The following is a 21,362-nucleotide window of genomic DNA, read 5'->3' on the forward strand; positions in this document are numbered from 1 at the left end:
AGGTCTAGTTCCTCCCTGCCCACCCGTCCTGTTGAACTCATCCACCACTGCTAGGATGCTCTTTTTAAAAATGATCTCTAACTTGGGACCTCGCTCCCCCGCTCCATATAATAAAAGGCCGTGCAAAACATGTGTACAACCCGCTTCCTTCCCATCCTGCAATCTGCATGCACGCGCACACACCTCACCCGCGTTTTGCCCTAACTTTCTTGTGCAATAAACCCCATCTCCTTCCCAGGCACCATAAAACACAGGGGGGAGGAGAGAGTTACAGCCCTTTATTGGCACTTTCTCTTATTCCCCCTCCCCCTCGAAGCAATTCTTTTTTGCTCCCTTTCCTATAATGGGGACGGTGTGTGTGTGTGTGTGTGTGTGTGAGACGGGCTGGTGGGGGATTTAATTAAGGATAATTAATAAAGGTGTGGGCGGGGGAGGGTGACTCGCAAAGCCATAGACAGGCGCGGGAAGAAGAACCTGGTGGCGAGATGAAAACATGAAACGCCCCCCCCCCCTCCCCAACAAGCCCGGCCGGGAGCTGGGCTGCGCGAGCTGCTTCTCCAGCTGCGAGTCAGCTGACTGGCTGCGAGCTGTCAGCCGGGCTTGGGAGCGCGGGCCCCGCCCCCCGGCTACCCCAGGAACTCCGCGCCCGGGCCGCGGTTGGTCGGCGCGCCCCCGCCGGCCCCGCCCCTCGCGCATATAAGTAGAGAAGGGCAAAGGCACGCCGAATCACAGCTGTTCAATCGGCGCTGGAGGCAGCGGCCGCGAGCCGAGCGCAGCTTGCCGAGGAGTGGGCTGCGCGCGTGTGAGAGAGAGAGTGAGAGAGAGAGGGTGCTGTTCTTTTTTTCCCTTTCCCCTCCTCTTCCTCCTCCTCCTCCTCCTGCTGCTGCGCTCTCTCCTTCCCGGCCTCCCTCCCATTTCCCAGCGCGATCGCAACTCTGCACACAAAAAGCAGCAACTGCAACCAGCCGCCCTTCTCTGCTGAGCAGCAAAGCGAGCGAAAAGTTGCTCCAGGTCGCGAAGGGAAGCCGGACTTACAAACCAGAGACTGAATCTGAATCCTTGCAGATCGCTCGTTCCCCCGTCTCTCCCTGCGAGGGGAAGCAGCGCGCGCACGTACGAAGAAGCTCCGAAGGATTTTCCTCCCCCCTGCATTCTTCCTTTTCAAAAAAAAATCTGCTCTTTTTTTGCCAGCGGGTTTCTGGCAAGCAGGAGAAACTGACAGCTCTCTCTCTCCTTGCATTGCATCGCCGGCACCGTTAGGGCGAAGGAGAACGAAGAGCCGCGGCCCCTCGAGGGAGAGAGAGAGAGTGAGTGTGTCTCTCTCTGGCTCTGGCTGTCTCCGGGACTTGGCTTGGCTGCGGCGAAGCGGCGGAGAAAGTTTCTTCCGGGCTGGCTGGCAGCGCGGAGGGTTGGAGCGTGGAGTGAGCCGACGAGGCGGTGAGATCCGTCCTCCTCCTCGTCGTCGCCGTCGTGGTCCCCTCTCCTCTCTCCGGCGGGAGAGGAGGCTCTTCCCCCCCGCGTAGCCCAGCGCGATGGCTGGCGAGCTGAGCATCGGCCCCGAGCTGCCCACCAGCCCCCTGGCCATGGAGTACGTCAATGACTTCGACCTGATGAAATTCGACGTGAAGAAGGAGCCCCTGGGCCGAGCCGACCGCTCGGGCCGCCACTGCACGCGCCTGCAGCCCGCCGGCTCGGTGTCGTCCACCCCGATCAGCACCCCCTGCAGCTCGGTGCCGTCGTCGCCCAGCTTCAGCCCCACCGAACAGAAGACGCACCTGGAGGACCTCTACTGGATGGCCAACAGCTACCAGCAGATGAACCCCGAGACGCTCAACCTCACTCCGGAGGACGCGGTGGAAGCCCTCATCGGGTCCCACCAGGTGCCCCAGCAGCTCCAGGGCTTCGAGAGCTTCCGGGCCGCTGCCGCTCACCACCACCACCACCATCACCACCAGCATCACCATCACCAGTACACCGGGGTCCCCCACGAAGACCTGTCGGGCAACGGGCACCCTCACCATCACCACCACCACCACCCTCACCATCACCAGGCGTCGCCCACCCCTTCCAACGCCTCCAGCTCCTCCCAGCAGCTCCAGAACACTCACCAGCCTCACCCATCGTCCTCGTCTTCGTCCTCCTCGTCCTCCAGCAGCGTGGAAGACCGGTTCTCCGACGACCAGCTGGTGTCCATGTCCGTGCGGGAGCTCAACCGGCACCTGAGGGGCTTCACCAAGGACGAGGTGATCCGCCTCAAGCAGAAGAGGAGGACCTTGAAGAACAGAGGCTATGCCCAGTCTTGCAGGTACAAGCGGGTCCAGCAGAAGCATCACCTGGAGAACGAGAAGACCCAGCTCATCCAACAGGTGGAACAGCTCAAGCAAGAGGTCAACCGGCTGGCCAGAGAAAGAGACGCCTACAAGCTCAAGTGCGAGAAACTGGCCAGCAATGGCTTCCGAGAGGCCGGATCCACCAGTGACAACCCGTCTTCTCCCGAGTTCTTCATGTGAGTCCTTAAAAAAAACAAAAAACCCCACCAGCCAACCGAGATATGTTTCTCCCCCTACCCACCCCCCACCTGCTCCCCAGTTGTCGTCCCCCCTCTCCCATCCTCTGACATCTCCATCCATCCTACCCTCTTGAGCTGAGTCAGAAGAGCAACCGAGGGGCCTGGGAAGGGGGTGATGCGTTGGCCTGTGTAATCCGTGACTCTGCTAATCTTTGCAGATCCTTGTCTTCCTCTAGATGAGCTGCGAAGATCCAAGCGGGAGGGGAAGGGTCGCAACTTTTTCATCTTAATTGGCCAGAGAGAGACAGAGATGTGTAGAAGAAAGAGAGAGAAAGAGACAGAGAGAGAGAGAGATGGGGCGGAGGGGGTGGGATGGGGAGAGAAAAGTAGGTGGGGAGGAGGAGAAAAGGACTGTTTTAAACAAACACACACACAAAAAAATGTTTTATACGAATCGGTTGCTTGCTTGTAGAACTTTAACCTGGACTTTGCAAAGCAAAACGATGGGCACTGGACAAGCCATCTAGAATTACCTGCTTTGGAGTGGTTGTTGTTTTATAAACGGAAGGAAGAAAACAAGAGAGAGGGGAGGAAAATACCCAATTTACCTGGAAAAAGAGGAGAGGACAATATATGCAGACTCCTCATATATTGCCTGCCTATGAGAAAGTGACAGAATTCAGATGGGACGTTGCCATGCGAGAGAGAAGGGAGGGAGAGGAAAGAAAATGAAAACTCCTCGGTTTTATTGCCTGCTTGATCATATAGGGGATAAAAATACGGAAAAAATCTGCATTAAAAATATTAATCCTGCATGCTGGACATGTATGGTAACTTCTATTTTGTACCATTTTTCTTGTTTAAACTTTTCGCATGTTGTTGATCATCGATCATATCTTCTTTTTCTGTCCCTGTTCGGTTTTTCCCCCCTTTTCTTTTCAATGAGTGAGGAAATGTCACGAGTATATATATATATAAAGCCCTCTTTTTTAACTGCTCATGCAACTGTTTCTCTATATTTCTTTTAAAAATAAATAAATCTGGGCTCATTCCACCAGGAACGTCTCCTGGGCATGTCCCTTTGGAATGAACAGGGCTGCTCTTGGTGGATTGGGCCCCCTGTTAGCTTGTAAATATATATCAGCCATATCAACCGGCGCAGGGGGCAAATCACAATAACATTTCAGCAGGCTGGCTTTTGATGGTTTTGGTCGTTCTTTAGGGAAATAATAAATTTACACACACACACACACGAGAGAAAAGAGAAATTCTGGGCATTTTGCATTCAGAAAGCAACTCTGTATATTTGGTGCACTTTGAAAAGTTGTAACTTTAAAAAAATGTTTTTAGTTTTCATTTTGATTTTTGTTGGGGCAGAGAAAATGACAAACCTAACCTCCACCCCAATGATCTTAAATATACTCTAGAAGTTAACTCTTCCGAAATCAGCGGAGTTGACCTCCCGATCTGTGCGGTTAGAAAGGGCCAAGTTCCCCCTGAATTAAATTGGATTTTTACTTCCAAGTATGTGTCGTGGTGTGTCCTTCAGAGAGCGAAAAGGAAAACAAGTAGCCCAGGCAGAATATTATTAATGTGTGACAACGCTTGGATCCCGTCCTGGGTCTTCACCGCAGTCCCCAGTAATCTTCCGTTTGGGCTACCTGAATTTATCAGACACTCAGGAAAAGTAAGAGATTTTACAACTTGGCGATTACTTCTCCCCGCCCTCGCAAGCCCCTAGCAACAATTGGCCGCTTCACTTCTTAACGCTGAGAGATGCGAGTCAGTTTCAGTGGCTGCGTCCCGCGCAACTCACGTGCTCGCGCTCTGATTGGAGTTAAGTTAATCAGTGTAAGAGTAGGAATACATTCTGAATGCATAAAAAAAACCACACCTCTTTTATTTTTTTAAAAAAATATTGTTTTGGAGGCAGACACTTCGCTTTTTCAAGTATATTCTTTTTTGCAATGTTTAACCTGCTTCTTCATGCAGCCAGTGAGAGTTTAGCCAAATTTCTTCGCAAATGCTAATACTGTAGTTAATAATCTGGAGTCTTATGGGTGTGTTTATTACTTTTTTCTTCTTCTGGTGTTTTTTTTTCCTCCTGCAGGTCAGTAAAAGGATTTTATGTTGCACTGACAAAAATACCAAAATGAAAACCTTTATTTTTTAGTTTTCTTTTAGGGTTTGCTGGCACTGCTGGCCGGATGCATTTTAAGTTTGTATTAGTTTATAAATTAACAGTAATACCAAGAATCGTGAAAAATGAAGAGCATGGTGCTTGCCGTTTTAAATATTGTGGATATTAATAGTCATGCATCAGAAAAAAAAAAATACCCCTCTGAGCTTTTTGGGTTTTTACGGATTCAACTGTGTTGAAGTCGCAACATTGCAGCAGCAGAGAGAGAAAAAATATTGTTTTTATTTCATGTAAACGTTCTGAAGGGATCAATTTAAAATCCTGCTTATGATATGAAAAATATTAAAAAAACACCTCTTGGTCTTATTGTAGTTTTATTCAGACTGGTTTCTGGTTTTTGTTTGTTTATTAAATTGTTTCATATTTTTGCTTACTAATATCATTGAAATGGCATTTTCTTTGGAGGGGGTACTTCTTTCACTACTTGGGGGTTGAATTCTCTCACTACTTGGGGGAAGAAGACATTTGTGACTGTTATTATTATTTGGGTCCAGATTCACCAAATCAGGGGACTCTGTACTTCCAGCCCGATCCATTATCAAAATTCTTCTTTAAAAAAACCTAACAACAATAACATCCTGCAGTCTGAGAAAAGATGTATTTTCTTGGAAGTAAGTTTTAACGTGTTAAAAGGGGATCTCTTCCACATAAATGCCCTAAAATGGTAGTCTTAGTCCCAGACACTTAATTTCAGAGGCAGCATATATATATCACTGTGTTTTAACCTGTATATGATAGATCAAGTTGAGGTCAAATGATGATTTCAGCAATATCGTTGCACCAAGTTGTGCTTTGGTCTTCATAATATTCTAGTTTGTCTGGAACTGAAATTCTCATTTCTTATTCTAAAAGCATTTAACTTGGAAGCGAGCATCTTTTATTTTAATGAGAGCTTCCATGGAAAAAGTGTTCCGGATCAGGATAGAACATGGAAGTTTTCTGGCTTGCTTTAGTCCAACCTTTCAGCGTCCTTAAATGAAGGGGCCACAGCATTAAGGGGGGGGGGAGAGAAAGATGCCAAGACCACGTCCTTCTGTAAAATGGACAGGCCTCGATAGAACTTTGGCCTGAGCTCAGCCGTACATCACCCTGGTCTCGAACCACCCAGGGATTGGGAACTTTTCACTCTCTGCAAAGATCTGTTTGCCTGTGCTGTTTCCAAAGAGCCCCAAACTCTCTATGCGGCTGGAAATAGTTGCTTTTTTTCAATTGGACTGAAATCCTTCGGCCTGTCTTACTGCCCCTACACACACACACACACACACACACACACACACACACACACACACACACAGTTTACCCCCGTCCAATGACACAAAACGTCGAAAGGGTTAAACGCCAACACACACACACACAGAGAGAGAGAGAGAGAGAGAGAGAGAGAGAGAGAGAGAGAGCGCCAGCTTCCACACATCTCCAGTTTCACACCTAAGAGAGGCTGAACCGAGTCTGAACTGAAATGCTCGGGCCTGACAGCAAGGCAGCTCCGAGGGGTGGCGAAGGAAAGGCTTGCAAGCTTCATCACATCAGGCTTGTGGGGGGGGGGGTGTCTCTCAGGTGTGGGAAAGGGACCTGCGGCGATCGTGCTGAAACACAGGCCCAAGAGCTTAACAAAACGTACGGGATGGGCCTTGTGTATCTGTGTGTACATACAGAGCGCCATTCCGGTTCCCCGGGGAGGAATGGGGGGGGGGCGGAGAGAACCTCTTTGCTGTTATTATTATTTATTATTATTTATTCAACAACCCGCACGCCCCCTCCCTCCCAGGCAAAACCATTCGTGAAACTGAAATCGCCTAGCGGAGCAACGCTGACCCAGAGAGCCCCGGGGGGCTACCCCTTGGAAGCACCCCGCCCCCCGGATTTGAACCGTCCTTCTCTGCGTCCTCATTGCCCCACAAGCCAAAGTCAGAGTTGTGCCATTCCTGATCTAGCCAGCTTCACCTGCCTCCCACAGACCCGTCCCTCGGTTCCCAAGAGGTGATCTTCGCCTCCGCCACTCGCCACCGCAGCTGATTCATGCTTTCACTACTCCTCTGTTAATTCACTAAGTTTAGGCTGGTGGTGGAGGTGACTAGAAGAAAAGCCAGCGGCAGCGGTCGATGTCCCCCTCCTTCCTGATACAAACAGCTGAGTCGCTCCACGCTCAGAATCAGCGCAAGAGTGTAAACTTTTTAAAAAACAAAAACCCAGCCATACAGAATTTAATTTGAACTGATTTAGGTACGCTCGAGGTGAGCCGAACCTTCCACCTTACTTCCATGGAAAGTGTAGGAAGAAAGGGAGGTACATTTACGCGGAGGTAAGCTCTGTGGGTTTCTGGGGAACACGATAAAAAAAGAAAAACCAGTCTGTAACTCAGAAGCGAAGCCTCGCTTAGTTGAGCTGGGCCTGGTTTCCTGGTACGCGCCGTCGGGCTTGCAAGCCTCAGCAGGCTGACTAGGGAGTCAGTTTCCTTGACCAGCGTGAGACAGAGAAGCAGGAAACTTGAAATACACTTCCAAGAGAACGTATGTAGGATCCGGATGGCAATAGCTTTCGGGTCTATGCCTTCTGCTCTCAAATGACGGGCAAGTTGCGCAGGTAGGGAACTCTCTTTGTGTGTGCTTTGGTTTTTAAACAACTTTCCACTCCTTTTCAGAACTCAAAGTGAGAAATACCTATTTCTGTTATTCCTCCCGAAACTGTCGTCTTGGAAGGAAGGCCGAGATGGGGGGAAGGATCATTATAATAAGGCGTGCATGAGAGAAGGGGGTCGGGGATCAGTTAAACCTGTGAGGAGGAGACTCCCACACCGACCGCACTTGCAAGCGGAAGACAAATGCGAAGCTTTGCCTGCGGGTCGATCATCCCCACCAGGCAGCGAGGGTTGTCAGTATTCGTAAGAAAAATTCCAACCCCGCACTGGCTGCTAGAGAAGGCGGAGAAGAGCCGCTGCCAGCCCGAAGGAGCAGCATGGAGGAGGGGGCTAGCGAGGGCTTCATTTTTCTCCCCCTCCCCACTTGCCAAGGGAGGCACGCTCGGCCTGTCGGAAGGCCTGAGCGGAATATTGTTCGTGGGAACTGCCATCGCATATTAATGTTCTCTCATGCATGCACGGAATAAATCACTGCAGCTAATTGAGCAACAATTTTTCCCCCTCCAGGAAAACAGGCCTCAGAGAAGTACAAGGAGGTTCCTTTTGAGGCGCCCGGATTCCCATCAAATAACTGTGTCAGTGGGAAGGTTCAAGGGCAGAGGTCCGCTGCTGTAGGAAGTGTCCTGGCAGCAGCACTCGGCGCTCTTAATAAATGTTAATTTAGCGGACTTTTAAAATTTGATAAAAATCAAAGTATCAACCTCCTGTAGTTAGGCTTGTGGGATTAAAAAATGAGTGGTGCCGAGGGGGTAGGACTTTCGAGCAGAAGTCAAGGGTCCCGCTCGGGAGAACGAGCAGGAGGACCTCCTAACGTAGCGCGAAGTCATAGACATTATTATACCATCCAAGAAGGAAGGCTGGTGCAAGGACGTTAAAGTCAGAGTGTTTGAATTGCCTAACCGTAGGAGGGCTAGGAACATGGGCAGCCGCATTATATGCCAAGCCAGATCTCTGGTCCATCTACATCAGGTTTATCCTGGGATCACCTGGGATCTCTGGCATGCAAAGTGCGTGGCACTAAGGCACAGTCCTGCTAAGATCGCTTTGTTTTTGGTGGTGTTCCCCCTCTTTCTTTCTTTCTTTCTTTCTTTTTTTTGAGGGGCACTCAGTTTTGGGCCTATGGCAGTGGGCGCAAGTTGTCTACTTGCTGACAAACGGAACCGTGAGAAAGCAGGCACATCTTGCAGAGATACAGTTACAGTATAACTCCGACCTCTGCAAATGGGACAGAGGGCGAGTTTCTCAGGCTACAAACCTTGAGGTTCCAATGCTATCAGGCTATCGTTGATGTACGCAAAACAGCGACTCTCTCTCTCCCTCTCGCTCTCATCCCCCGCCCCCCGTTTATGTAGAGGAGGCTAAACAGGCACGCACGCGCACACATACCCCGACTGCAACCCTATGCACCATTGCTCGGAAATCAGGCTTACTTCGGAGTAAGCATGCATAGAATTGAAGCGAGGCGCACATTCTCTAGGGGGCTGTTTCAAAACAGACGCCCCAACAAGGCTGTTTTGAGATCAAAGGGGAAGTGAAACTTCATGCTGAAAAGGACGGAGGAGGATTCCCCCCCCCAGCTGCTCTACAAATTTCACAAGCTTTGTTGCTATAAAATCACATACAAAACACACCATGAACACTTGTGGAAATTGGGGAAGTGACCCTTAAAAAGGAATTTAAACATTCGCATTTTATGGAGACGACCTGGTAGCTTTAGCAGGAAAGAAGGAAACCCAACGCAGCGAATGTGAAATGCTTGTGTGTGTTTGTGTTACTGGATAGAAAGTGCACCAGAAGTAATTGCAGAAAGATGGGGTGGTGGTGGGGAAGAGAGCGCACTAGTAGAATGGATGTCTGATCACAGGGACCGGATGAAATAGATAAGATGCAGCCCCCAACCTGGGCATGTTTAACTTAGAAGTAAGCCCTACCTTATCTAATGGAGCTGACGCGCTATTAAACAAGGCCACTGAATTCAACCGGGCTTGCTTCTCTGAGTAGGCATGGTGAGGTTTGCGCGGGATGTATATATGCCAAATGGCAGCCTAAGGTTTCTAGCGGCGCAGCTATGGCATGGGAAGAGACATACAGACTCAAATAGACAGACTGTAGCTGACACAAGATAGGCAGACGCCGCTGTGTACAGATAGACAGGCTCACAACTCGGAATGCAGACACGATTAGGGTGGGAAAGATATAGTTGAATAAAACTAGGGTGGTTTGAAAGCGGCGGGGAGGTGTTATCCAATCTGAGGTTTCTCTCTTCCCCCCACCCCACCCGATTTTCCTTGTGTGTGATTTTCCTCTGCACAGAAGAGAAGCAGATGAATTCACTAGCAGAGCAAAACTGCAGGCCGCCTCTTCTCGTCCCCTATAGAAAAAAACAACAACACAGATTTCCTGCATCGGGAGAAGTTCGGCCTTTTCTCTCGTTGCCTGGCCTGGAGTCTCTAGCTGGGTTGTCCACCGTCTTTTCACTCAGCCATTTCGCCTTCTCCACAATTTATTCTCTCTCTCCCTTTCCCTTTCTCTTTCTCAGACTGGCCTAAGGGCATTCCCGAATACAGTATTTTCTTTCAGTATGTCTCGATAGGTTCTCAGTTCAGAAGAACAGTTGACACAAGCATCAGCTGGAAAGAGGAAAGCGCAATTCTTTCTCTCTCTCTCTCTCTCTCTCTCTGTGTGTGTGAGAGAGAGAGAGAGAGAGAGAGGGAGAGGGAGAGGGAGAGAGAGAGAGGGAGAGAGAGAGAGAGAGAGAGAGAGAGAGAGAGAGAGAGAGAGAAAGAAAATGTATGCACACCCACCCACACAAGGGTTGCCCTTGGGCCCAGTGCTTGCTTTTATATTATTAAAAACCAAACAACTACGATACGTTCCGGATTAAGCTCAAGCTTTCAACACCCACTGCTGAAACTCCACGCATGTGATGGAAGCTAGAGATGGTAACTGAGGACTGAGGGGAAGGCGCTTTTTGCACAAGCTCGGGAACGCACGGCAGGAATACGCAATCTGAGCATAAGCCTCGGGGACGATTCCCATTAGCTTGTTAGCCTCTCACACAAAACCCCCGCCAATATTGCCAAGCAGCTTGCTTCCACCTTAGACGGGCTGCTGATCTCGATGAACTCTCGGTCGGAGGCATCAGATCTCTCCTTGCGGACTTCTTAGCCCCCTGTTCCCTGCGCAGCTTGACCCACGCGCGCGTTCATTTCCTCTTGGCTATTGATTGACAACAAAAATAGGAAGTGTTGTGCAGAGAGGAAGAAAGTGGAGTAGACAGGGAAGCGTTGGCCAGGGAAAGTAAGATGCAAGGGGCGCCATGCGGTAGGGGTGGGAGGGAAGAGAAGGGCCCAGTCACCCCCTCCTTTGTTTCAGATCACGCCTAGTGGTGATATCTCAAGAGCACTTGCTCCCCGGTTATTCTTATGCGGCACACTAAAGTAACCTTCCCCAAGGGAAGATCAAGGAACTTTGCTATGAATTTTGTTTCTCTCTTCCGCCTCTTGCAACCTAAAAGGGGACCTCTGAGAGGAGGAGATCTACAATCCTTCGAATACAGAAGTCCTGTGGCTGGGACGGGAGGATATGGGATTGGGGGGGCAACTCCCATCTCTTGCGGGGCGCAATTAGTGCCAGCACCGTCCGTTAAGAGTTTGGGTGTAATCTTCGACACCTCCCTTTCCATGGAGGCGCAGATTGCAGCTATAACTAAGGCGGCATTTTTCCATCTCCGCCAAGCTAAGCAGTTGGCTCCTTACCTCTCTCGCCCTGACCTAGCCACTGTGATCCACCCGACGGTCACCTCCAGACTGGATTATTGTAACTCGCTCTAGGTGGGGCTGCCCTTGAGACTGACCCAGAAACTCCAGCGGGTGCAGGATGCTGCAGCGAGACTCCTTGCTGGGTCTTCGCTGCGAGATCACATTCACCCGGTGCTATACTAGCTGCACAGGCTCCCGGTGGTGTACAGGATCAGGTTTAAGGTGCTGGTTTTAACCTTTAAAGCCCTATACGGCCTAGGACCCTCGTACCTACGGGACCGCCTCTCCTGGTATGCCCCACAGAGAAACTTACCGTCTTCAAATAAAAACATCTTGAAGGTCCCAGGCCACAGAGAAGTTCGGCTGGCCTCAACTAGAGCCAGGGCTTTTTCGGCTGTGGCTCCAACCTGGTGGAACACTCTGTCACAAGAGACTAGGGCCCTGTGGGACTTGACATCTTTCCTTCCGCAGGGCCTGCAAGACAGAGCTGTTCCGCCAGGCCTTTGGCCAGGGCACAGCCTGACTCCCTCCCTTGGCAATCTTCGCAGAGCTCTGGCCCAATGGTGGCCAGTGGCTTGAATTTAATTAATTTTATAATGAATGATTTTAGAGTGTTGTTTGTGCTGTACTTTTGTACTGTTTTATTGTTGTTAGCCGCCCTGAGCCCGGCTTCGGCTGGGGAGGGCGGGAAATGAATAATATTTAATATTATTATTATTATTATTATTATGAGTCGCGCCAGAATCTTTATTTTGAAGAACTGATGTAGGAACATAGGATGTCAGACCACTGGTCTCTACCCTGACCGGCAGCAGCTCTCCAGGGTTTCAGACAGGGGCCTCCTCAGAGTCTTATCTGGAGATGCCGGGGATTGAACCTGGTACCTTCTGCATGCGAAGCAGACGCTCTGCCACTGAGCCACTGCCGTTCCCTTTAGCCCTTTCCCTAGATCCAGGAAGGCAACGTCACCAGTCCACAGAAGGCGGAATAGAATGTCCCAAACATTCTGTAGGAGACGCATTGTATAATGGTCTGGAATTATGATTCAGGACCCATAAATTAAAGGGGGATAAGGCCTCAGCCAAGCTCTTACTCCTATATGCAGTGTCAGACCTGCTCCAACGCTGCAATTTAACAATAACATATACGAAGAGCGAGAGCGAACCTTGGCCCATGTGCAGAGTTCCGCCAATAACCGTAGCCAAGCCTTTCTGGGGATTAATAGTAAGGCTCAAGTTTCGGCGAGCAGCATATGTAACTTCCAGGCAGACTTCAATCTACGAAAGACACACACACACACACACACACACACACACACACACACCCTTCTCGGTGTAGAGATTAAATGCTGCCGCCCTGATATGGCTAACAGGCAAGCCATATTTTGCTGTTTTTATAGAAGCCTTCTTTGCGCAGAGAAAAGAGCAATCATGGTTATTACTGTTCTCCTTTTCTATATCAGAAACTGGGGCCAAAGAAAGCAAATTTTCCTCTGGTCCGAGGTGTGAGGAGCAATGAGTGGTGCAAAGGCTTGTGTTGTATTAGCCTATTGCATCTACAAAGGCATTGACTATGCAGTGGAAGACAAGCCTAGTAAACGTGTTTGTTTACTAGGAAGTACGGTATGTCCTGCTGTTTTCAATGGAGCCAGCTCCCAAGCAAGGGTGCACAGGATGGCGGTCTTACAGCCCCAATCCTTTTACTCAGAAGTAAGTCCTACTCATTTTAAGCGTTTATCCTTATTTCCCAGGGCTGCTAGCCTCTGCGCGCTTTTCTTAGGAGGACATCAGCGGTTACTATCTCTGAGTAAGAGCACATATGACCGGGCTACGTAACTGGGAATCTGGATCAGCGCCCCTCGTCTTTCACGTCGCCTTTGGAGACGAAATATAGCCAAACTATTCCACATTAGGAACTAAGCCCTATAGATCTCAGTGGAGTGTTACTCTTGAGTAAGCATGCATGTGGCTCAGGCTGCACACAGGAAGCATTACAGGACCCGATCCCGGAGTCAGTGCAACCTTCCCCCATCCCGAGGTGGGGTTGGGGTATATAGTTCCTGGCAGAAATACAGCCAAGCTCATACTGATGCCCCACCTCTTTCTTAAGGCGCTTGATTTCACTACCGTTTTGCAACGAACACGTGTCTTCCACTGACTCGAGTTCGAATCCCACCAACAGTTGTCACTTAGTTCCATTCATTTGCATCATGGTCCGAGATTCCTCCCCTCACCCTAGGAAAGCTTGATTGTCCCTAATCCAATTTGCCTGTGACCTTTTCTTTTTCTTTTAAGATATTGTCATTGCAGTGAGAGCTGCATGCATAAAAAAAAAAGGACAGGAGGTTTGAAGGCCGTTCAGGATTTGCAGCCTCTTCCAAATGTGGCGTCTCATTCTGCTCCTCCTGCATTCTCGAGGTGTGGTGCAGCCGCCACTGCCGAGACCCCTTCAGTGCAAATCAGATTATTTTGTTTGATCTTCCAGTTTTGCTGGAGCTATTGCTAACCGCTGTAGAGAGATTTGCATTGCTCCGGGTTTGCTCTCCCTGCAGGGCAGAGAAGGGAACGACTAACAAGGTTTTGCCCCAGAATTAAACAAGACGAGCAGGAAACGCAACGGGGGATCGCGATGGAAGGGAGGGTGTAGCAGATGATGCTTGCGCCTGGGACTAGAGAGGATCCCACTGGAATCATTTAAGACAGGCCTGGCTCAAAGTCAGATCACTTTTGGAATTGGGGCTTAGCAAATATATATACACAGAGAGAGACTTGTGAATGAGCTCCACTGGACTGAGTGTGACTTAAGTCCAAGCAAGCCAGAATTGGATCGGGCCGCAAGTATATGCGCTCCTCCTTGGAAGTAACCTCTATTCTGAACCCAGTGGGGCTGCCTTCTACATATGCACAAAAACCTGCTTTATGGCTGCAATCGTTTTGTACACTTACAGTCTGCATAATATTTATTTTATACGCAAGGAAATCTCACATAGAATGATTGGAAGGGACCATGAGGGTCATCTAATTTAACTCCCTGCAATGCTGGAATTTTTTTCTCCCAACGTGGAGCTCGAACCCACGACCCTGAAATTAAGAGTCTCATGCTTTTACCGACTGAACTATCTTGTTGCAGTTAATGGGACTTAGTCCCTGAGAAGTGTGTGCAAGATCGCAGACTTACTTGGCAGTAACCGCATTAAATTCAGTGGGACTTCCGAGCAAACGGGCTTTAGATGTGCACGAATGGGTTTGCGTGTGTGCAAATAAACTTAGTCCAACATGACTGATACTCAGAGTGGATCCACTGAAATCAAAGGACCTGACGTTAGTCATAGCCAGAGCAGACCTATTGCAACCATTGATTTCAAAGGGTCTACTCTGAGCAAGACTCAGTCGGATCTTACCCCCGATTTTCGGTGTGCGTGTGTGTGTGTTCACCATAAAAACTCCGCAGGAAAACCTCTCCCCGCCCTAGAGATGCCCGTCTGATCAACTTTTGCAATCCAGTAGATCGGCCACGACTGGTCAGGGGTCCCTTTACCTTTACCTTAGTTCATGCACAGTACTGGTTAGCTTTGAAGGAGCCAGGTTGGCAACATTATTAGGATGAGCTGGGGATTGCGAGATAACCGCTCCCAGCTGTGTTTTAGGTTTTAATGTGATTTTTTAAAAAACATTTTTTTTAAAAAAAATATATTTTAACTTGGCGAAACGCCCGCACGTCGCTCGAGCAAGCTGGTTCCGCGGGTTGATTGACAGCGCAAGGTCACCAAGCTCTTCTGGGCGATGGGTGTCAAGTTTCAAGAGCAGACAGATAAAGCTGCCGGAAAGCTCTTTTCTGCCCCCCCCCCGCCCTTTCCCTGCTTCTTTTCGCCTTGTTCTTTTTGGCATGGCGGAAGAACCCTCTTCAGACCCAGAAAGCAAGCACAACGGGCACTCTGCCCTACCTGCGCAGTTTATTCGTAGACATTGCTTTTTTCCTGCTTAGCTGCGACGCTGCGAAAAGAAGGCTTTGGTCGGGTTGACCAAATCCCAGCCGAGCTGTAAAGCTCAGGAATTTTGTCTCCCACCTTTTAGAACCAGGGGCTTGCAAAGTTTCTGCTGCTTTCAAACAACAGTGGTAAATGTTTCAAACACAGCAGGTAAGGTTTAAAAAGTTCAGGTCCATTTTGTATATTTAAGGGACGGATTTACACCCTCCCTTAAATATATTAAGGGTTCAATCCTATATAGATGTCTGCTCAAAACCATGTCTGACTACATTCAGTAAGGGAGCATATTCAGATAAGGGGGTTTATAATTGCAGCCCATCTCCAATAAATGAAAGAAGAAACTTAACCTTTATTATTATTTTTACTACATTTGCTCCTCTCTCCCCCCTTTATGGTTAAGGGTAGGCTTAGGCTGTGTGTGTGTAAGTGTCACTGAACTCAGTGCAACTTACTACTAAGTAGGTAAGCATGCAGTGGGATGCAGCAGAAACGCGCCCCCCCCCCTTTGGGAGGGGACAGAAAGGGCAAGACATATGGGCAAATAGTGTCTGGGGGGGGGGGAAATATTAATGACAGGAGTTCATTATAACAGGGGAGGGTACATTGGGGGAGAGCTTCTTGTTGGGGGGGTGTGGTTGCCCCCTGGCCTCCCTGCATGGTCCATGCATGCATAAGTTTGCACTGCACAATTTTTGCTTTCCCTTTGACTATATGCCTCCATGAATTAGTCTCTCTCTCTCCCCCGCCCCTCCATTCCAATATGTTCTGTAAGGTGGACTTCTAGAATGCAACACTGGCTGGCTGTTTTATATAAGGCAGAGGGAAGGCTTCTGTGCTTGCTTTCCTCGCCGTTTAGAACAGCACCTTAAATAAATGATACGCTTCTTGGACCAAGGCAGGAGCAAACCTTCTGCACAGCTGTGCTCTTGGAATGGAGGAACCCTTTTCTATGCTGCATGCTTTCCTCTGCACAGTGGCAATTCAGAAGTGTTAAAGGAATAGCAGAAGGATATACAGCGAACCCATGCTTGACAATGATTTCCTGATGTTTCTGCTTCGCACGGCCATAATTAGAATAAGTGTATTGCAATTACAGAAGAGGAACTCATATGTAAGGCAAAAGGTACTGACACAGACTCCCCTCTCCTTTCTCTCATCGCTTTGCTCAAGCAGTTAGGAGCAGCTTTTAGCGAGAAAGATCTGCCCTTTGAATGTATTTTATTCCCCCTTTTAAAGTTTCATTACTTCTCTCAAGCTCCCCCCCCCATGCGAAATGCGATGTTTCCACGCTCTGTACATGTGCTCCCTTAAAAGATTTGTTTAGCTAAGGAAACCGCTGCTAAGCGGTGAGAAAGGAATTAAATGTATAGAATGATAAGCTGCTGCTAAGACGTATAAGAACACTTAAATTAATAATAAGGACTTGTTCTGAGGCAAAATTCAATTTTGCTTCCTATTATGCAATCTTTGCATGTAAAGTTGCTTTAATGCAAAATAGCAGCTCATCAAAAATTCTGTTTTATTGGTATCAAAAATTTATGATATCCCGAGGCATGAGGGGCCAGGGTGCAAGGTAGGCAAGCCACGTCCTTTTAGCAAGTTTAGTGCTTTCTGAAAAGCAATGTATTTCAAACTTGGGGGGAAATTATTCCTGAGATGAAGGTATGGTGGTGGGGAAGTTTCGGTTGTGGTAAGGCTGCTTGCACGAGAAAGCCACTGAATACTGGCAGTCAGTAAGCCAAATATATTCTTTTGGCAGAGTTCAGAGATGTCACAGGCAGCTGCTATTATTGGTTGGAGAAGGAAGAAAGGGGTCTTCTGAAATATTACTTGGAAATCTTCAGTTTCCCAGCCTATATCAACAATTGTATATGCTCTCTGACCCATTTATCAGCAAATATGAATGTCTGTAGAAATGTAGAAATGCAAGGGGCCAGACCTAGACTTGCTCATGCTTAGAATGGGCCCACTAAAAATCAACGCGACTTCTTAGTCATAACTAATTTGTCCTATTCATTTAAATGGGTCTACCTGAAGCACAATTAAGTCTGGTTCCAACCCAAGCTGTCCAAAAATGAATCTGATTTTTATTTATTTATCTTTATAAAAAAAGCTTCACGTGCTTTTCTGTGCTATCTTTATTCCTCTCTTAGTACCATGCTGTAAAGCACTGTGCAAGAAAACCTCACAACACACTCTCAACAGCCTCATGAGGGTAGGTAATCAATATAAGAATCTAATCGTTATGTTGGTAGATTTAAGCTGATAGTGGCTCCTTCTGGCTGCAGGGGGATCCATGGAAAAAGTGAGCCTGGAACCCTGGTTTCCCATGTAGTGGAGCAAAATGAGTTGGGGGAAGGCCTGCAATGTTCTCCAAAACAGTAGGCTAGTTTCTACACACACTCACACACCCCTCACTGTCCTCCAGACAAAAGGCATTATCAGATTCCAAGGACACATTCCTGCCTGGCGAAAACAGTCAAGGACTGTCGCCTGGTGCAAGATGTTGTGGCTAAGGATGGTTGTGCATGTGATGTGGGGAGAGTCCTGAAGGCCAGGATCCTCAACTCTGGTCTAATGTGAGAGATGCTGATTCAGAAGTCTGTCTAGAAGCCAAGCTTTCTGATCAATGTCCTCCCACCAGATGTCAAAGAGAACAGCAACTACCAGACTTTTAGAAGACATCTGAAGGCAGCCCTGTTTAGGGAAGCTTTTAATGTTTGACAGACTGCTGTATTTTAATATTTTGTTGGAAGCCGCCCAGAGTGATGGGCGGGGTATAAATACAAAATTATTATTATTATTATTATTATTATTATTATTATTATTATTACAGTGGTACCTCAGGTTAAGTACTTAATTCGTTCCGGAGGTCCGTACTTAACCTGAAATTGTTCTTAACCTGAAGCACCACTTTAGCTAATGGGGCCTCCTGCTGCTGCTGTGCCACCGGAGCACGATTTCTGTTCTCATCCTGAAGCAAAGTTCTTAACCTGAAGCACTATTTCTGGGTTAGCGGAGTCTGTAACCTGAAGCGTATGTAACCTGAAGCGTATGTAACCCAAGGTACCACTGTATTATTATTATTATCTAAGAGGCACATGGAAGGGCTGGTTGTCAACACCCTGTGGCAAGGAAACACAGTCTGTGTATGCCCAGAGATAGTTCCATCTTTATTGCTTCCTCCAGTGAGCCATGGGGATTGGAAACAGTATCTGATGCTCAGCTCAGAAAGGTGGCCTTCCATTCTGGACTGCACTCACCGTAATAGCAGAATTAGTGCCCACGTACTGGTGGAAATGGAGCTGAGTTTGGGCTGCTGAGAAACAAGAGGAAGGCATCCTGATGTTTACAGATTTGGTTTTTTTAATCAAACCCTGCCACAAATAAAACAGAAAGAGACATCCCCATGCATCCTAAGAGCCAAATAGCACTGAGCATGCTCAGTGGATACAGGCACCAATGAATGCCAGCTAGATAAGAAAAACTGAAGGCAGGGTGGGGTGGGGAAAATGAAAGGGCAGTTGGGCTGCTGGAACTCCCAACAGCTTTGTGTCCCGGAGGGTGGCATGGCTGGCTGGCTGGCACAAACAGGAGTGCTCTATTTAGTGGAGGGTGTTATACGGCAACATTTTGTTCTACTTTTAGCACTGGGTGTAATGAAAGACTTCTTTCTGTTGCTCTTTTTGTCTGACAGTTCTAAGTAAAGACTCCTTTAACGGCAGACTTACAAACACCACACATTTGTACTGGGCATCTGCTGCCCAGTCAGCTGACCTGCGTATCAGTGGTGCTGATCAGTGGTTTGGAGTGCCTGCATCCAGTTATGGGTCCAGGGACCCCTTAATTGACCCGGGTGCTTTGTTTGCTGGGAGTGTTCCTAGGCAGAACATGCATATTTGTAGACAGGTTGCTTGGGGACTTTGCGGCACATCAACAGTTAAATTGTATTCTGCCACATGCAGATAGAAGTAGAAATTTCAGAGCTAAGAAACTCCTAAGTGATTCACACATGGTCTGGGATATCAGCTTTCTGTGCATTGTTGCTATGACTATATTATATAATATATATATAATAATAAAGGGTATAATAAATATATAAATATTATTCTGGAGATACAAGTCTAAGCAAGGACACACTAAGCAGAATCAAGCCTTCACTATGTTTGTTTCTAACCTACTGACTGTCTTATTTCTTCTTTATCATTCAGAGCTCAGTTTAAAAATTGCTTTATACACTGTCTTGTCCACACAACAACCCCCATGAGAAAGGTTACTATTGTTCTTATTTTGCAGATGGAGAAACTTGCAGAAGGCCATCCAGTGAAACCATTGCTGCATTGGGGAGAGTGTTTTGGATGAACTTGGCCCATGGGATTGCACTAATTTCCTCTTTACAGCATGTGGCTATTAGGACTCTACTAGTGCCCTGCACATCATGGTGACCAAGAACCAGGAGAAGAAGCTAAATGGATTGCAAACCTACTTGAAGAGCATGATGAAAAATGGCTGAATCATCAGCCGTGTCTTCCTCACTTTGGATCCTTCTCCCATTTTGGGGTTTCTCCATTTGCCCCCCCCCTCAAGGTACAATGTTATTTTCAAGGGCAAGTTCATTTCAGACTCTGGATGGGGGTACCTTTTGTAAATTTCTCCCATGTTAAAAAAAACCAATAATCAAATATTTGCCTCCCTTCTCTCCACCAAAAAAAGCACATCAGGGACAAAGATTGTAGACCAGCCTGCTGCTGGCAGTGCTAGTTTTGTATGTCCAGAGGTTTCTTTCATTTTTTTTAAAGAAAAAGAATACAAGGGAACATTGTTTATAACTGTGATTCCCCCATTTGTATTTGAAGTGGTACACTCCATTCTACCACCTCATTATACCACCATCTCATTCGGCTACATGGGCAGACCAGGCCTTAGGCAAGTTACCTTCTCTCAGACTCAGTGTCTCCCCTCAATTCTGTAATATGGGGATAATGCTTGGTTGTTAGGCAGGATTGCTGAGCTGATGAATGTGTAGTGCTTTGAACTCTCTAAGCACTATATAAATGCTATTATTAGCACAAAACACAAAGACACGATGTGCCATTCTGTCCACTCCAAAATATATTTGATTCACAATCTCTAATAAAGGTGAATCACAGGTAAGAATTGTGCGTCATTTATAAAATGAAAAGAGCCAGAGTTGAAGCCTTTCTTGAAGCCAGATTGTATGACTGGAATCAATTCTATTGTTAGAAAGTTTAATGATAGTAACGGTGAATGGAAGGCACTTTGTACGTGTTTCAGTGTGCTCTTGTCTTGATTATTTATGAATGTCTATGATGCAGGTATAAGTCCTGACATTGAAAACAGGTTCTGAAACTATGCCTGGTGAGTCTTAACTAAAATTAAACCCGGAATAAGAGTTAAATTTGCACTCAGAAGAAGGCTGTGTAGTAATGTCACCCAGTTCCATAATTTATGAAGCAATTTGGATCACACTTAAACATAGCAGACTTATCATCTTGTCTCTGGAATAGAATTTAAAGACATTGTTTATAATAAATCATTGCAACTCTACATCTTTTGTCTCTTCTTTAATCTGTATCCAGTTGTACTTTACTGTAAATACATCATAATTACCGGTGTCTGGTGTTTATGCATGCAATAGCTGATAGGTGACACTCTTTTGTTTAATCGTCTGCACAGTAAGCAAAGGGTTCTCTGCTGCAAATAAAAAATCAAATCAAATCAAAGATAAATGTGGTACTTGGAGGGTTAAACAAGGTCTCAGAATCTGAGTAAATATTTATATGAAGTGCTCAAAGAAGGGAAAGGAGGGGCAAAAAGCCCCTCTCAATATAACTAAATATAAATTACAGAGCTTTATATTAGCTGTCAAATTATTCTAGCTCTTGTATTCAAGTACTTGTTCCACTGGTAATGCTACATGCGACATGCAGGTTTATGCCTTGTTGCAAGGCTTGGCAAGTAATTAAACTAAATTGTTTGGAGGTTTGCACCGATTTATTCAGTCCGTGGAAGAGACAAGCAACCTGTTAACTTGACGGTTACTACGAGGGCATCATTCTCCATTACCACTTAAAGGCAGGAATGAAAGCAAGCAAGAAAATGGTTCTTCTGTACTGAACTGCGCATGTAACTTCAGATCCTTCATCAATGGCCTATTTGGGACAGAGACCATTTCCTTTGGTTTGAAAAGAAGGAACAAGATACAGTGTACTTGTGGAAATTGTTAATAAAGCTGAAACAAATTT

The 21,362-nt window shown here is 47.2% G+C and overlaps 1 protein-coding gene across 4 annotated transcripts; it reads left to right on the plus strand.

The window, feature by feature from the left end:
* Window positions 1-722: 722 nt before the first annotated feature.
* MAFB (MAF bZIP transcription factor B) lies at window positions 723-20,664 on the plus strand. 4 transcript variants are annotated; one of them, XM_081868036.1, is made up of 3 exons: window positions 723-2,506; window positions 17,250-17,311; window positions 19,393-20,664. In XM_081868036.1, exons 1-2 carry the CDS (start codon window positions 1,533-1,535, stop codon window positions 17,260-17,262), a joined length of 987 nt encoding a protein of 328 aa, XP_081724162.1. In that variant the 5' UTR covers window positions 723-1,532; the 3' UTR covers window positions 17,263-17,311; window positions 19,393-20,664. The 4 variants fall into 4 exon arrangements, with proteins under 4 accessions (XP_081724162.1, XP_081724160.1, XP_081724161.1 ...); XM_081868034.1 differs by lacking the exon at window positions 17,250-17,311; XM_081868035.1 differs by lacking the exons at window positions 17,250-17,311; window positions 19,393-20,664 and adding an exon at window positions 2,728-5,026.
* The last annotated feature ends 698 nt before the right edge of the window (window positions 20,665-21,362 follow it).

Source organism: Podarcis erhardii, assembly GCF_964252035.2.
Source record: "Podarcis erhardii genome assembly, chromosome: 6".
NCBI lineage: Eukaryota > Metazoa > Chordata > Lepidosauria > Squamata > Lacertidae > Podarcis > Podarcis erhardii.